The sequence below is a fragment of the Perca flavescens genome, unplaced genomic scaffold (assembly GCF_004354835.1).
Source record: "Perca flavescens isolate YP-PL-M2 unplaced genomic scaffold, PFLA_1.0 EPR50_1.1_unplaced_scaf_31, whole genome shotgun sequence".
Classification (NCBI taxonomy): domain Eukaryota; kingdom Metazoa; phylum Chordata; class Actinopteri; order Perciformes; family Percidae; genus Perca; species Perca flavescens.
In genome coordinates, this window is record NW_021166682.1 from 27,501 (window position 1) to 45,000 (window position 17,500).

General features: G+C 46.9%; 2 protein-coding genes across 2 annotated transcripts in view; both read left to right on the forward strand.

Annotated features, from left to right (window-relative positions):
- The window catches only part of LOC114551689 (rho guanine nucleotide exchange factor 40-like), a gene marked incomplete at its 5' end in the record, with an annotated part of 7,060 nt that extends 1,639 nt beyond the window's left edge, over positions 1–5,421 (forward strand). Inside the window, 2 exons of the mRNA XM_028572656.1 lie at positions 4,368–5,054; positions 5,178–5,421. Coding sequence (XP_028428457.1) covers positions 4,368–5,054; positions 5,178–5,249 — 759 coding nt within the window. The remainder of the gene's footprint in view (positions 1–4,367; positions 5,055–5,177) is intronic.
- Positions 5,422–6,131: 710 nt separating this feature from the next.
- The window catches only part of LOC114551690 (rho guanine nucleotide exchange factor 40-like), a 35,538-nt gene continuing 24,169 nt past the window's right edge, over positions 6,132–17,500 (forward strand). The window contains exons 1-6 of the mRNA XM_028572657.1: positions 6,132–6,136; positions 6,277–6,458; positions 6,720–7,093; positions 7,337–7,493; positions 10,703–10,906; positions 16,027–16,150. Of these exons, the coding sequence (XP_028428458.1) occupies positions 6,132–6,136; positions 6,277–6,458; positions 6,720–7,093; positions 7,337–7,493; positions 10,703–10,906; positions 16,027–16,150 (1,046 nt within the window). The remainder of the gene's footprint in view (positions 6,137–6,276; positions 6,459–6,719; positions 7,094–7,336; positions 7,494–10,702; positions 10,907–16,026; positions 16,151–17,500) is intronic.

The window sequence follows — 17,500 nt, forward strand, 5'->3', positions numbered from 1 at the left end:
CTACCGTTCAGTCTATAGAGACTACCGTTCAGTCTGTAGAGGCTACCGTTCAGTCTGTAGAGGCTACCGTTCAGTCTGTAGAGACTACCGTTCAGTCTGTAGAGGCTACCGTTCAGTCTGTAGAGGCTACCGTTCAGTCTGTAGAGACTACCGTTCAGTCTATACAGGCTACCGTTCAGTCTGTAGAGGCTACCGTTCAGTCTGTAGAGACTACCGTTCAGTCTGTAGAGACTACCGTTCAGTCTATACAGGCTACCGCTCAGTCTATAGATGCTACCGCTCAGTCCGTAGAGACTACCGCTCAGTCCGTGAGACTACCGCTCAGTCCGTGGGAGGCTACCGCTCAGTCCGTGAGGCTACCGTTCAGTCTATACAGGCTACCGTTCAGTCTATAGATGCTACCGTTCAGTCCGTAGAGACTACCGTTCAGTCTATAGAGACTACCGTTCAGTCCGTAGAGGCTACCGTTCAGTCTATACAGGCTACCGCTCAGTCTATAGAGACTACCGTTCAGTCTGTAGAGACTACCGCTCAGTCTGTAGAGGCTACCGCTCAGTCTGTAGAGGCTACCGTTCAGTCTGTAGAGACTACCGCTCAGTCTGTAGAGGCTACCGTTCAGTCTGTAGAGGCTACCGTTCAGTCTGTAGAGACTACCGCTCAGTCTATACAGGCTACCGCTCAGTCTGTAGAGGCTACCGTTCAGTCTGTAGAGACTACCGCTCAGTCTGTAGAGACTACCGCTCAGTCTATACAGGCTACCGCTCAGTCTATAGATGCTACCGTTCAGTCCGTAGAGACTACCGTTCAGTCTGTAGAGACTACCGTTCAGTCCGTAGAGACTACCGTTCAGTCCGTAGAGGCTACCGTTCAGTCCGTAGAGACTACCGTTCAGTCTGTAGAGACTACCGTTCAGTCTATACAGGCTACCGTTCAGTCTATAGAGACTACCGTTCAGTCTATAGAGACTACCGTTCAGTCTGTAGAGGCTACCGTTCAGTCTGTAGAGGCTACCGTTCAGTCTGTAGAGACTACCGTTCAGTCTATAGAGGCTACCGTTCAGTCTATAGAGACTACCGTTCAGTCTATACAGGCTACCGCTTCAGTCTATACAGGCTACCGCTCAGTCCGTAGAGGCTACCGCTCAGTCCGTAGAGGCTACCGCTCAGTCTATAGAGACTACCGCTCAGTCCGTAGAGGCTACCGCTCAGTCTATACAGGCTACCGTTCAGTCTATAGAGACTACCGCTCAGTCTGTAGAGACTACCGTTCAGTCTGTAAAGGCTACCGTTCAGTCTGTAGAGACTACCGTTCAGTCTGTAAAGGCTACCGTTCAGTCTGTAGAGGCTACCGTTCAGTCTGTAGAGGCTACCGTTCAGTCTGGTCTGTAGAGGCTACCGTTCAGTCTATACAGGCTACCGTTCAGTCTATACAGGCTACCGCTCAGTCCGTGAGGCTACCGTTCAGTCTATAGAGACTACCGCTCAGTCTATAGAGACTACCGTTCAGTCTATAGAGGCTACCGCTCAGTCTATAGAGACTACCGCTCAGTCTATAGAGGCTACCGCTCAGTCTATAGAGGCTACCGCTCAGTCTATAGAGACTACCGCTCAGTCTGTAGAGGCTACCGCTCAGTCTGTAGAGGCTACCGTTCAGTCTGTAGAGGCTACCGCTCAGTCTGTAGAGGCTACCGTTCAGTCTGTAGAGACTACCGCTCAGTCCGTGAGGCTACCGCTCAGTCTATACAGGCTACCGCTCAGTCTATAGAGACTACCGCTCAATCTGTAGAGACTACGGTTCAGTCTGTAAAGGCTACTGTTCAGTCTGTAGAGACTACCGCTCAGTCTGTAAAGGCTACCGCTCAGTCTGTAGAGGCTACCGCTCAGTCTGTAGAGGCTACCGCTCAGTCTGGTCTGTAGAGGCTACCGCTCAGTCTGTAGAGGCTACCGCTCAGTCTATACAGGCTACCGCTCAGTCTATACAGGCTACCGCTCAGTCCGTAGAGGCTACCGCTCAGTCCGTGAGGCTACCGCTCAGTCTATAGAGACTACCGTTCAGTCTATAGAGGCTACCGTTCAGTCTATAGAGGCTACCGTTCAGTCTATAGAGGCTACCGTTCAGTCTATAGAGACTACCGTTCAGTCTATAGAGGCTACCGTTCAGTCTATAGAGGCTACCGTTCAGTCTATAGAGACTACCGTTCAGTCTATAGAGGCTACCGTTCAGTCCGTAGAGCTGTTCAGCCCTTTTTAAACGTAGAAAATAAACAAACAAACGTGTGTTCATGGAATTCGAACTCTTACCATTGTGTAAAAAGTAATGAACTATTTCTAGAAAAAGTTCTGTTGTGATGAAAATCTTTGGGGCCAGTAAACTCACATCTTACCCATCACTTCATTTAGCGTCCATGTAAACAGAAATATCCATGAAGCTAAGTTGCTACTGCTACCAGACATCAGATCCTCCGTGAACTCAGAATAACTCACCTATCTGTCCTTCATTCATGAGTCAGCAGTTAGATATGTTGATGGAGTAACACATGAACAAACGAACCAGTGTCGGTGAGTCAGGACTCTCTGGTTGTTTCTGCTCCTGCCTGTTGAACAGCGTGCGTGGTTGGCTGATGTGTCATGTTTGGTTAAGATTACTGTTTGGGATCGGCACTCACCTGGCTGCATGCTGGGCGCCCCCTAACCCATACACACACACACAGAGGCCAGCTGTTCAGCAGCAAACACTGATCATTGGCTGAAAGGTGGAGAGCTGTTTCAACCTGGACTCTATGGCTCCATGTTTGTGTGTCTAAGTGACTGATGGGAACAAGGATCTCTGAAACGGGTCCAGTATTAAACCAGAACCAAGCTGTAATGTAACCCTACAGGACTAATGTTCAGCATCAGAGTCCACTAAAAGTTCTGTTGTTGCTGCTGACAGATTATTATTCTAAGTAAGTAAGATCCTTTTAGTTTAACATGAAACAGCCCCGAAATCACCATCACCAAACTCCACCAGACTCCATGTAAATAATCAGGACTTTTAGCGTGTATAGAGCCAGCATATCTCCACCAGACTCCATGTAAATAATCAGGACTTTTAGCGTGTATAGAGCCAGCATATCTCCACCAGACTCCATGTAAATAATCAGGACTTTTAGCGTGTATAGAGCCAGCATATCTCCACCAGACTCCATGTAAATAATCAGGACTTTTAGCGTGTATAGAGCCAGTATATTTCCACCAGACTCCATGTAAATAATCAGGACTTTTAGCGTGTATAGAGCTAGTATATTTCCACCAGACTCCATGTAAATAATCAGGACTTTTAGCGTGTATAGAGCCAGCATATCTCCACCAGACTCCATGTAAATAATCAGGACTTTTAGCGTGTATAGAGCCAGCATATCTCCACCAGACTCCATGTAAATAATCAGGACTTTTAGCGTGTATAGAGCCAGCATATCTCCACCAGACTCCATGTAAATAATCAGGACTTTTAGTGTGTATAGAGCCAGCATATCTCCACCAGACTCCATGTAAATAATCAGGACTTTTAGCGTGTATAGAGCCAGCATATCTCCACCAGACTCCATGTAAATAATCAGGACTTTTAGCGTGTATAGAGCCAGCATATCTCCACCAGACTCCATGTAAATAATCAGGACTTTTAGCATGTATAGAGCCAGCATATCTCCACCAGACTCCATGTAAATAATCAGGACTTTTAGCGTGTATAGAGCCAGCATATCTCCACCAGACTCCATGTAAATAATCAGGACTTTTAGCGTGTATAGAGCCAGTATATTTCCACCAGACTCCATGTAAATAATCAGGACTTTTAGCGTGTATAGAGCTAGTATATTTCCACCAGACTCCATGTAAATAATCAGGACTTTTAGCGTGTATAGAGCCAGCATATCTCCACCAGACTCCATGTAAATAATCAGGACTTTTAGCGTGTATAGAGCCAGCATATCTCCACCAGACTCCATGTAAATAATCAGGACTTTTAGCGTATATAGAGCCAGCATATCTCCACCATACTCCATGTAAATAATCAGGACTTTTAGCATATATAGAGCCAGCATATCTATGTAAATGGATGAATTAAGGGTTTATTTCAACCAAAGTGGTGATTGTTGGAACAGTGGAAAGATGAACCAAGACGGCTTTTGGTAGTTTTATTTAGTTTCTTTCCACTTTGAATGAAGTGTGTTTTACGATGATAAAAGTCCTGAATATTTACATGGAGTCTGGTGTAGTTTGGTGACGGTGATTTGTAGCGATTTTGGGTCTGTTTCATGAAATAAATAATTGTTACTGATCCTAATCTTTTCTCTCCTTGTCTCCTCTCCTTGTCTCCTCCCCTCTCAGTTGCAGTACAGTGGTCTGTTGTTCCGTCATGAAGGCTGGCCTCTGTGCGTCCACGAGAAGCTAGTTGTTCAGCTCTGTCCTCTGGACCCCTGTCTCCTCCGTCCGGGAGACTTCTACCTGCTGGTTTCTCCTCCCCCCCTCGCTGCTGGCCGTTCTGCTGCCTCCTCCCCCTCCCCCCGCCTGCTCCTGTGCAGCGTGTCAGCTGGCGGGCGCCATGTGGAGCAGCAGGAGGTGTCCCCGTTAGCGCTGGGCTCTGTCTTCACCATGGCGTGGCTGGACTCGGTCAACAGGGAGCGGGAGCAGCGAGGAGCGTCTCGGCTGCAGCGCTGCGTCCTCTCCGCGCACGGAGACGTCTTCAGGGTCCCCTGGGAGGACCTGGTCTACCCACAATTCATCAGCCCACCCCGCGCCGCCCTGAAGGAGCCCGGGGAGCCGCGTGGAAACGATGGAGATACCCCGAGTCCCTGTAAAGACTCATCCGGACAGGAAGTAAAGCTGCTCCAATCAGCGGCGAGCAGCGAGGGAGACGACTCAGAGGGAGAGTACGTGGAGCTGGCGGAGCTGCCTCGCTTCTCCCCGCAGAAAGGCTCCTTGACCCAGTCCATCAGAGCCAGGACCAGCACACACACCACCGCACACACACCACCGCACACAGCTAACAACAAACACACACTCTCTGATTCTACAACACACACTCCCAGAACCACTCACACACTCTTTACTGCTGCACACACAGCTAACAACGCACACACACTCTCTGATTCTACTACACACTCTCACAAAACCACTCACACACTCTCTGATTCTACTACACACACTCCCAGAACCACTCACACACTCTTTACTGCTGCACACACAGCTAACAACGCACACACTCTCTGATTCTACTACACACACTCCCAAAACCACTCACACACTCTCTGATTCTACTACACACACTCCCAGAACCACTCACACACTCTTTACTGCTGCACACACAGCTAACAACGCACACACACTCTCTGATTCTACTACACACTCTCACAAAACCACTCACACACTCTCTGATTCTACTACACACTCTCACAAAACCACTCACACACTCTCTGATTCTACTAACCACTCCAAAACCACTCACACACTCTCTGATTCTACTACACACACTCCCAGAACCAACACACTCTTTACTGCTGCACACACAGCTAACAACGCACACACTCTCTGATTCTACTACACACTCTCACAAAACCACTCACACACTCTCTTACTTCTGCACACACAAAACCACTAACATTCTACTACACACACTCCCTGAACCTACTACACACTTTACTGCTGCACAAACCTAACAACGCACACACTCTGATTCTGATTCTACAAAACCACTCACACACATTCTACTACACACACCCAAAACCACTCACACACTCTCTGATTCTACTACACACACTCCCAGAACCACTCACACACTCTCTGATTCTACTACACACACTCCCAAAACCACTCACACACTCTCTGATTCTACTACACACACTCCCAAAACCACTCACACACTCTCTGATTCTACTACACACACTCCCAAAACCACTCACACACTCTTTACTGCTGCACACACAGCTAACAATGCACACACACTCTCTGATTCTACGACACACACTCCCAGAACCATTCGCACACTCTCTGCTGCTGCAAATGCACCTAGCAATGCACACACATGTTCTGCTGCTACAAAACACACTCCCACAACCACTAACAGGCACTCGGATGCTGCACACACACTCCCTGATGTTGTAAACACACCTAACATCCCTGAAACACTCTCTGATTCTGGGACACACACTCCCAGAACCACTCACACACTCTCTGATTCTGGGACACACACTCCCAGAACCACTCACACACTCTCTGATTCTGGGACACACACTCCCAGAACCACTCACACACTCTCTGCTGCTGCTGGCCCGGCTAACGCTCGCTCCCCCCGGCACTGTGCCGAGGTCAGCTCCCACACCGAGCTTTGCTCGTGGCTCATCGAGGAAAACCTGAACCTGAAGGACTCGTGTGGACCTCTCATCCCGTCTGGCGGCTGGACGCCACAGGAACAGAAAGGAGGTACTGATTCAGAGGAGGAGCGAGGGAAAGAGAGGGAGACAGAGGAGGAGAGGGAGAGGGAGACAGAGGAAGACAGAGAGAGGGAGACAGAGGAGGAGAGGGAGAGGGAGACAGAGGAAGACAGAGAGAGGGAGACAGAGGAGGAGAGGGAGAGGGAGACAGAGGAAGACAGAGAGAGGGAGACAGAGGAGGAGAGGGAGAGGGAGACAGAGGAGGAGAGGGAGAAAGGGAAGCGTGAGACAGTAGTTGATGAAGGTGAAGAGAAGGAAGAAGAAGCCAAGGATGACGATGAGGATTTGCTGACTGAAAGTGGCGAGACGGAGAAAGAGTTGGAGGAGGTGGAGGTGGAAGAGGAGGTCCAGGTTACAGTTCTGCAGCAGAGTCAGGAAAGAAGGGATGAGGAGCAGGTGATGAAAGAAGACGAGAGAAAAGAAGGGGAAGAGGAGGAAGAGAGACAAGGTGAACAGACGCACACAGATAAGGAAGCTTATTCACGTTTGAATGCAAACTCTGAGGACTCTTATTCTGAAATTACAGAAAACAAACACTCTGAGGACTCTTATACTGAAAATACAGTAAACAAACACCCTGAGGACTCTTATTGTGAAAACCACACACTCCAAACTCTCTCTGAGGACTCTTATTGTGAAAATACAGTAAACAAACACTCTGGGGATTCTTATTGTGAAAACCACACACTCCAAACTCTCTCTGAGGACTCTTATTGTGAAAATACAGTAAACAAACACTCTGGGGATTCATATTGTGAAAACCACACACTCCAAACTCTCTCTGAGGACTCTTATTCTGAAAATACAGTAAACAAACACCCTGAGGACTCTTATTCTGAAAACCACACACTCCAAACTCTCTCTGAGGAGCCTAACACACCAGCGATGGATCCAGACTCACTTTGCACTGAACCTGAGGACTCTGAAGATAGACAGGAAGAGGAGGATGATGAGGAAGAGGAGGAGAAAGAAGGAGAAGAAGCAGAGGATGAAGGAGGAACAACTGCAGAGCTTCAAACTAAAGGTACACAAACTGTTTCTCCTCCTCAATCTAAACTTTCCCAATCCTGATTTTCATCCCACAAACCATCTTTCTGTCTCCATTCATCACCTCCTCCTCTTCCTGCTCCTCTGATTGGCTGAATTAATCCTCCTCTTCCTGCTCCTCTGATTGGCTGAATTAATCCTCCTCATCCTCCTCCTGCTCCTCTGATTGGCTGAATTAATCTTCCTCTTCCTGCTCCTCCGATTGGCTGAATTAATCCTCTGCCTCCTCCTCCTCATGTACTTGTACACTTTCAAAACACCTCCAAATGTGGTATAGTTAGTAGGCTAGTTAGTGAGTGGAGGACTAGTTAGTGAGTGGAGGATTAGTTAGTGAGTGGAGGACTAGTTAGTGATTGGAGGACTAGTTAGTGAGTGGAGGATTAGTTAGTGAGTGGACTAGTTAGTGAGTGTAGGGCTAGTTAATGAGTGGATGATTAGTAAGTGAGTGGAGGACTAGTTAGTGAGCGGAGGACTAGTTAGTGATTGGATGACTAGTTAGTGAGTGGACTAGTTAGTGAGTGTAGGGCTAGTTAATGAGTGGATGATTAGTAAGTGAGTGGAGGACTAGTTAGTGTGGACTAATTAGTGAGTGGAGGACTAGTTAGTAAGTGGAAGACTAGTTAGTAAGCGGAGGACTAGTTAGTGAGTGGATGATTAGTTAGTGAGTGGACTAGTTAGAGTGTAGGGCTAGTTAATGAGTGGATGATTAGTAAGTGAGTGGAGGACTAGTTAGTGTGGACTAATTAGTGAGTGGAGGACTAGTTAGTAAGTGGAAGACTAGTTAGTAAGCGGAGGACTAGTTAATGAGTGGATGATTAGTTATTGAGTGGAGGACTAGAGGACTGTGTCTGTGTGTATGTCTGTGTATGTGTGTGTGTGTGTGTGTCTGTGTGTGTGTGTGTGTGTGTGTGTGTGTGTGTGTGTGTGTGTGTGTGTGTGTGTGTGTGTGTGTGTGTGTGTGTGTGTGTGTCTGTCTGTGTGTGTGTGTGTATGTCTGTGTCTGTGTGTCTGTGTGTCTGTGTGTGTGTATGTGTGTGTCTGTGTCTGTGTGTGTGTCTGTCTGTGTGTGTGTGTGTGTGTGTGTGTGTGTGTGTGTCTGTCTGTGTGTGTGTGTGTGTGTGTGTATGTGTGTGTGTATGTCTGTGTGTACAGTGGGGGAAATAAGTATTTGACCCCTTGCTGATTTTGCAGGTTTGCCCACTTACAAAGAATGCAAAAATCTACAATTTTAATCATATGTACATTCTAACAGTGAAAGACAGAATCCCAAAGAAAATTCCAGAAAATCACATCATATGAATTTATTAAAATTGATAACCATCTGATGAGGAAAAACAAGTATTTGACCCCCTGGACAAACAGCAAGTATTCTGGCTCCTACAAGCCAGTTAGTCTTTCTTTAAGACACAGCCCCAATCCGAACCAATTATCTACATCAAATACACCTGCCTCACCTCGTTACCTGTATAAAAGACACCTGTCAACACCCAAACAACCAGCATCCAACATCACCAACATGGGCAAGACCAAAGAGCTTTCTACGGACATCAGGGACTAGATTGTTGATCTGCACAAGGCTGGGATGGGCTACAAGAGAATCGGAAAGCAACTTGAGAGAAAAGATCAACTGTCGGTGCAGTTATCAGGAAATGGAAGAAGCACCACACCACCGCCAACCTCCTCGGTCTGGGCCTCCACACAAGATCTTGCCTCGTGGGGTGTCCCTGATCATGCGAACGGTGAGGAATCATCCCAAAACCACAAGGGGGGGAACTGATGAATCAACTGAAGGCAGCTGGGACCACAGTTACAAAAGAAACGGTTGGTAACACACTACGCCGTCATGGATTGAAATCCTGCAGCGCACGCAAGGTCCCCCTGCTCAAGAAGAAACATGTACAGGCCCGCATGAAGTTCGCCATTCACCACCTGGACGACTCAGAAGAGGCCTGGAAGAAGGTGATGTGGTCAGATGAGACCAAAATAGAACTTTTTGCCTCAACTCAACTCGTCGTGTTTGGAGGGCAAAGAACACCGAGTACAACCCAAAGAACACCATCCCCACCGTCAAGCATGGTGGTGGCAACATCATGCTTTGGGGGTGCTTTTCAGCCAAGGGGACGGGACAACTCCATCGTATTGAGGGGAGGATGGACGGGGCCATGTATCGTGGAATTCTGGACCGACATCTCCTTCCCTCAGTGAGAGAGCTGAAGATGGGTCGAGGATGGGTGTTTCAGCACGACAACGACCCTAAGCACACCGCCAAAGCAACAAAAGAGTGGCTGAAGAAGAAGCACATCAAGGTTCTGGAGTGGCCTAGCCAGTCTCCAGACCTGAATCCAATTGAAAATCTTTGGAGGGAGCTTAAAATTCGAGTTGCCAGGCGACAACCTCGGAACCTGAATGATTTGGAGGCTGTCTGCAGGGAGGAGGGGCCAACATCCCTGCTGAAATGTGCACAAACCTTGTCACCAACTATAAAAACCGTTTGACATCTGTGCTGGCCAATAATGGCTTTTCTACAAAATATTAACATGCTGTTTGTCCAGGGGGTCAAATACTTGTTTTTCCTCATCAGATGGTTATCAATTTTAATAAATTCATATGATGTGATTTTCTGGAATTTTCTTTGGGATTCTGTCTTTCACTGTTAGAATGTACATATGATTAAAATTGTAGATTTTTGCATTCTTTGTAAGTGGGCAAACCTGCAAAATCAGCAAGGGGTCAAATACTTATTTCCCCACTGTATGTGTGTATGTGTGTGTCTGTGTGTGTGTGTGTGTGTGTGTGTGTGTGTCTGTGTGTGTGTGTATGTGTGTGTGTATGTCTGTGTGTATGTGTGTGTGTGTGTGTGTGTGTGTGTGTGTGTGTGTGTATGTGTGTATGTGTGTGTCTGTGTGTGTGTGTGTGTGTGTGTATGTGTGTGTGTGTCTGTGTGTATGTGTGTGTATGTCTGTGTCTGTGTGTGTGTATGTGTGTGTGTATGTGTGTATGTGTGTGTCTGTGTCTGTGTGTGTGTCTGTCTGTGTGTGTATGTGTGTGTGTATGTGTGTGTGTGTGTGTTTTTGTGCTCCTATCATTGTCTTTTTCAAAATAAAGGCAGAAAACTATAATAATATGTTCATGTAAACGTTTTAAGGTGTGTTGTACAGTCCGTCAGTGTTTGTCGTCTCTCTTCAGGCCTCGGCAGCCTGGCTGCCGGTCCCAGTCCAACAGAACCGGACCAATCAGCAGCCGCTCCACAGCCGGACCAATCAGCAGCCGCTCCACAGCCGGACCAATCAGCAGCCGCTCCACAGCCGGACCAATCAGCTGCTGCCACAGTCCCAGTCCTGTCCTCCTTCTACAGAGTGCTGCTCACATCTGGAGCGCTGTGTCTGCCTGGTGAGAAAACACTCACGTAGACTCCAGCTGAACCAGGTCCAGAACCAGAACCAGAACCTAGAAACACTCACGTAGACTCCAGATGAACCAGGTCCAGAACCAGAACCAGAACCTAGAAACACTCACGTAGACTCCAGATGAACCAAGTCCAGACCCAGAAATTCTCACGTAGACTCCAGCTGAACCAGGTCCAGGTCCAGACCCAGAACCACTCACGTAGACTCCAGCTGAACCAGACCCAGACCCAGAACCACTCACGTAGACTCCAGCTGAACCAGGTCCAGACCCAGAAACACTCACGTAGACTCCAGATGAACCAGGTTCAGAACCAGAACCTAGAAACACTCACGTAGACTCCAGATGAACCAAGTCCAGACCCAGAAATTCTCACGTAGACTCCAGCTGAACCAGACCCAGACCCAGAACCACTCACGTAGACTCCAGCTGAACCAGGTCCAGACCCAGAACCACTCACGTAGACTCCAGCTGAACCAGACCCAGACCCAGAACCACTCACGTAGACTCCAGCTGAACCAGGTCCAGACCCAGAAACACTCACGTAGACTCCAGATGAACCAGGTTCAGAACCAGAACCTAGAAACACTCACGTAGACTCCAGATGAACCAGGTCCAGACCCAGAAATTCTCACGTAGACTCCAGCTGAACCAGGTCCAGGTCTAGACCCAGAAACACTCACGTAGACTCCAGCTGAACCAGACCCAGACCCAGAACCACTCACGTAGACTCCAGCTGAACCAGGTCCAGACCCAGAAACACTCACGTAGACTCCAGCTGAACCAGGTCCAGACCCAGAAACACTCACGTAGACTCCAGCTGAACCAGACCCAGACCCAGAAACACTCATGTAGACTCCAGCTGAACCAGACCCAGACCCAGAAACACTCACGTAGAATCCAGCTGAACCAGGTCCAGACCCAGAACCACTCACGTAGACTCCAGCTGAACCAGACCCAGAAACACTCATGTAGACTCCAGCTGAACCAGACCCAGACCCAGAAACACTCACGTACACTCCAGCTGAACCAGGTCCAGACCCAGAAACACTCACGTAGACTCCAGCTGAACCAGGTCCAGACCCAGAAACACTCACGTAGACTCCAGATGAACCAGGTCCAGACCCAGAAACACTCACGTAGACTCCAGCTGAACCAGGTCCAGACCCAGAACCACTCACAAAGACTCCAGCTGAACCAGGTCCAGACCCAGAAACACTCACGTAGACTCCAGCTGAACCAGGTCCAGACCCAGAAACACTCACGTAGACTCCAGCTGAACCAGGTCCAGAACCAGAAACACTCACGTAGACTCCAGCTGAACCAGACCCAGGAACACTCACGTAGACTCCAGCTGAACCAGGTCCAGAACCAGAACCAGAAACACTCACGTAGACTCCAGCTGAACCAGGTCCAGAACCAGAAACACTCACATAGACTCCAGCTGAACCAGGTCCAGACCCAGAAACACTCACGTAGACTCCAGCTGAACCAGGTCCAGACCCAGAAACACTCACGTAGACTCCAGCTGAACCAGGTCCAGACCCAGAAACACTCACGTAGACTCCAGCTGAACCAGGTCCAGACCCAGAACCACTCACATAGACTCCAGCTGAACCAGGTCCAGACCCAGAACCACTCACGAAGACTCCAGCTGAACCAGGTCCAGACCCAGAAACACTCACGTAGACTCCAGCTGAACCAGGTCCAGACCCAGAAACACTCACGTAGACTCCAGCTGAACCAGGTCCAGACCCGGAAACACTCACGTAGACTCCAGCTGAACCAGGTCCAGAACCAGAAACACTCACGTAGACTCCAGCTGAACCAGACCCAGGAACACTCACGTAGACTCCAGCTGAACCAGGTCCAGAACCAGAACCAGAAACACTCACGTAGACTCCAGCTGAACCAGGTCCAGACCCAGAAACACTCACGTAGACTCCAGCTGAACCATGTCCAGAACCAGAACCAGAAACACTCACATAGACTCCAGCTGAACCAGGTCCAGAACCAGACCCAGAAACACTCGACTTAGCAACCAAGGGTTCGGTTCTGGGACCGTGTTCCTTTGCTGGTTGTTCTTTTAACCCCATGGTCAGGTGTGATCTCTACCTCCTGTGGTCAGGTGTGATCTCTCCTACCTGTGGTCAGGTGTGATCTCTCCTACCTGTGGTCAGGTGTGATCTCTCCTACCTGTGGTCAGGTGTGATCTCTACCTCCTGTGGTCAGGTGTGATCTCTCCTACCTGTGGTCAGGTGTGATCTCTCCTACCTGTGGTCAGGTGTGATCTCTACCTCCTGTGGTCAGGTGTGATCTCTCCTACCTGTGGTCAGGTGTGATCTCTCCTACCTGTGGTCAGGTGTGATCTCTACCTCCTGTGGTCAGGTGTGATCTCTCCTACCTGTGGTCAGGTGTGATCTCTCCTACCTGTGGTCAGGTGTGATCTCTCCTACCTGTGGTCAGGTGTGATCTCTCCTACCTGTGGTCAGGTGTGATCTCTACTACCTGTGGTCAGGTGTGATCTCTCCAACCTGTGGTCAGGTGTTATCTCTCCAACCTGTGGTCAGGTGTTATCTCTCCAACCTGTGGTCAGGTGTGATCTCTACTACCTGTGGTCAGGTGTGATCTCTACTACCTGTGGTCAGGTGTGATCTCTACTACCTGTGGTCGGGTGTGATCTCTACTACCTGTGGTCGGGTGTGATCTCTACTACCTGTGGTCGGGTGTGATCTCTACTACCTGTGGTCAGGTGTGATCTCTCCTACCTGTGGTCAGGTGTTATCTCTCCAACCTGTGGTCAGGTGTGATCTCTCCTACCTGTGGTCAGGTGTGATCTCTCCTACCTGTGGTCAGGTGTGATCTCTCCTACCTGTGGTCAGGTGTGATCTCTCCTACCTGTGGTCAGGTGTGATCTCTCCAACCTGTGGTCAGGTGTTATCTCTCCAACCTGTGGTCAGGTGTGATCTCTACTACCTGTGGTCAGGTGTGATCTCTACTACCTGTGGTCGGGTGTGATCTCTACTACCTGTGGTCGGGTGTGATCTCTACTACCTGTGGTCGGGTGTGATCTCTACTACCTGTGGTCGGGTGTGATCTCTACTACCTGTGGTCGGGTGTGATCTCTCCTACCTGTGGTCGGGTGTGATCTCTACTACCTGTGGTAGGGCTGGGCGATATATCGATATAAAAAATATATCGATATATTTTTAAATGAGATATGGAATTAGACCATATCGCATATATCGATATAGTTCAAATGTGATCCTTGCTCCCATAGATATATACACAGATGTCGCCTTGAGGTTCTAAACATACGTCAAAACCACCGCCATCTTGGAACAGGGGTCCAAGCATTCAGATCAACGCTAAAGATGCCGGACTTTTGTACTGCTTAATTATGTTCGATAGAGGAAATGAAAAGAACAAACAGCAATGAATAACATTTAACAGGTGACAATGTGTTTTATGATTATGTATGCCGCCTTGACCAGCAACCTGAGCTCCGGCGGCAGCGGGAGGCGGAGAGCTCCGTGGCCGGCCGCAGCGTCTCTTCCCCCGAAAAAACACAGCTTCGCCTCGCTGCTGCTGTCCCCGCTGATCCAGATCGGACCAGCCAAAGACAGAGTGGTGATCGGTAGGATCTTACACGTAGTCCAGGAAGACCTGTATGTCGATATCTGCGGAAAGTTCCACTAAGTTTGCGGCGGCAGGCGGACGGAGAGAAGCTACAGCGGGCAGCAGAGACTGTCTGCAGCTGCAGGATCTGGAGCTCAGTGCTCGTTAAAATGACACGTAACGCATAAATACATACAGAAATAAATAGTGGAGGAATGAGCCTGGACATTTCAGTCTGTTTTTAACTTCACCTTGAAGCAGAAACTCTTAGTTCAGAAGGGTGAAGTTTCCGTTTGACTCAGATCTGTGAACCGATCATAATAAATATTCTTTGTATTAACACATTAATTAGTTTCTTTGTTTTGTAGTCGATAGTTCATCTTTTAGTTTACTTAAGTGGAAGCAGTATCAAGTGGAAGAATGGGACTATAAACCTAGGCTTACAGGCATGAGGCATTACATTTTGAACAAAGTAGATTATATTAATATCAAAAGCTTAATTGACCTTTGGAACGAATCACAAATATGGAGCTTTGATTTCAAAAAGGTACTCCTGTTATACAGTATTTAGGTTTACATTTTATTGTTATTTGAACAGCTGAGCATTTAATCATGAACCAGGTGAAGAAACCGGTTTATTATTTATTTGATTTTGCAACTGTTTCTATGAAACTACTTGTGACATGTCATATTTGATTTTGGCTTTGACTGAACATTTGCTCTCACTTTGCGGAAAAAAATATCGGGATATATATCGTATATCGATATTCAGCCAAAATATATCGGGATATGACTTTTGGTCCATATCGCCCAGCCCTAACCTGTGGTCAGGTGTGATGGTCAGGTGTGATCTCTCCTACCTGTGGTCAGGTGTGATGGTCAGGTGTGATCTCTCCTACCTGTGGTCAGGTGTGATCTCTACTACCTGTGGTCAGGTGTGATCTCTCCCACCTGTGGTCAGGTGTGATCTCTACTACCTGTGGTCGGGTGTGATCTCTACTACCTGTGGTCGGGTGTGATCTCTACTACCTGTGGTCAGGTGTGATCTCTCCTACCTGTGGTCAGGTGTGATCTCTACCTCCTGTGGTCAGGTGTGATCTCTCCTACCTGTGGTCAGGTGTGATCTCTACCTCCTGTGGTCAGTTGTGATCTCTCCTACCTGTGGTCAGGTGTGATTTCTCCTACCTGTGGTCAGGTGTGATCTCTCCCTACCTGTGGTCAGGTGTGATCTCTACCTCCTGTGGTCAGGTGTGATCTCTCCTACCTGTGGTCAGGTCTGATCTCTACCTCCTGTGGTCAGGTGTGATCTCTCCCTACCTGTGGTCAGGTGTGATCTCTACTACCTGTGGTCAGGTGTGATCTCTCCTACCTGTGGTCAGGTCTGATCTCTACCTCCTGTGGTCAGGTGTGATCTCTCCTACCTGTGGTCAGGTGTGATCTCTCCTACCTGTGGTCAGGTGTGATCTCTCCTACCTGTGTGTTTGCAGGAACCAGAGACCGTGGTGGTCGAGCTCTGCTGACGGTCTTCACCGGGAACGCCGTGTGGGCCGACCCGGACTTTGACGCCGCCGCGCTGCTGCGCCTCCTGCTCTACTACTCCTCCACCCTCTGGTAGGAATCACAAAATTACTATTATTATTATTATTATTATAAATATTACTATTATTATTATTATTACTATTATTATTATTATTATTATTATTATTATTATTAATACTATTATTATAATTATTCCTATTATTATTATTAATATTATTATTAATACTATTATTATAATTATTATTTTTATTATTATTGCTATTATTATTACTATTATTATAATTATTACTATTATTTTCATTATTATTATTACTATTATAATTATTACTATTATTTTTATTATTATATTTATTATTATTACTATTATTCAGGGTTCATACATTTAAAAAAAAAACTGGAAAAGTTATGGAATTTGAAAAATGCAAATTCCAGGCCTGGAAAGGTTTTGGAAACATAAAAAGACCCAGAAAGTTTTGGAAAAGTCATGAATACATCATAATAATATGTGATTAATAAATGTATTTTCACATGGTCTTAACCTCAGCGTTGTATTCAGGGAGGATTCAGGATCAGGGATATTAAGAATCCATTATGACATTATCATTCATTTATAGTTAAACCTCTGAGGGTCAACTTTAACACTGATTGGTATTCTTACTGGAGAATGTCGACTGACATTTTCAGGAACACATAGTCATGGAAATTTGCCCGAAAAGTCATGAAAAAGTATTGGTTAAAATGCGTATGAACCCTGATTATTATTATTTACCTGCTTTGCGCTTCTACTGCTGTTTAGAACTGAAGGTACTGCATACTAGGGCTGCTCGATTATGGAAAAAAATATAATCACGATTATTTTGGTCAATATTGAAATCACGATAATTTAACACGATTACTCGTTGACTGCTGGAAAGATGTTGCAATTATTGAACTTAAAAAACAGTTAAAAAAGTTACATAAATCAACCGTAAAAAAGTTACATAAAACTGTGATCTTAATACTTTTCCTATTTAAACTTTATTTTTTCATTCAGAACACAAGAGAAAATAACAGTTTACTTGCAAAACGTAATGAGCTAAATAATTGTTTTTCTCGATTATTCTGTTTTTGCGATCATTGGGAACAGAAATCATAATCACGATTAAATTTCGATAAATTGCTCAGCCCTACTGCATACGACAACGACATAAAGACTATCCGGTTACACTTTACTGAAGGTCTCTACTAGGGGTGGGAATCCCTGGAGGCCTCACCATACCATATCATCACAATACTTATGTCACGACACGATATTATTGCAATTTTAAACATATTGCAGTATTTAGCGATATATTGCAAGTCATTACCTTTTTCTAGCTTCAAATTTTTCCCAATTTCAAAATATGTCCCCAAAAGAAAACTTTGTCAACATCTGTTTCATCT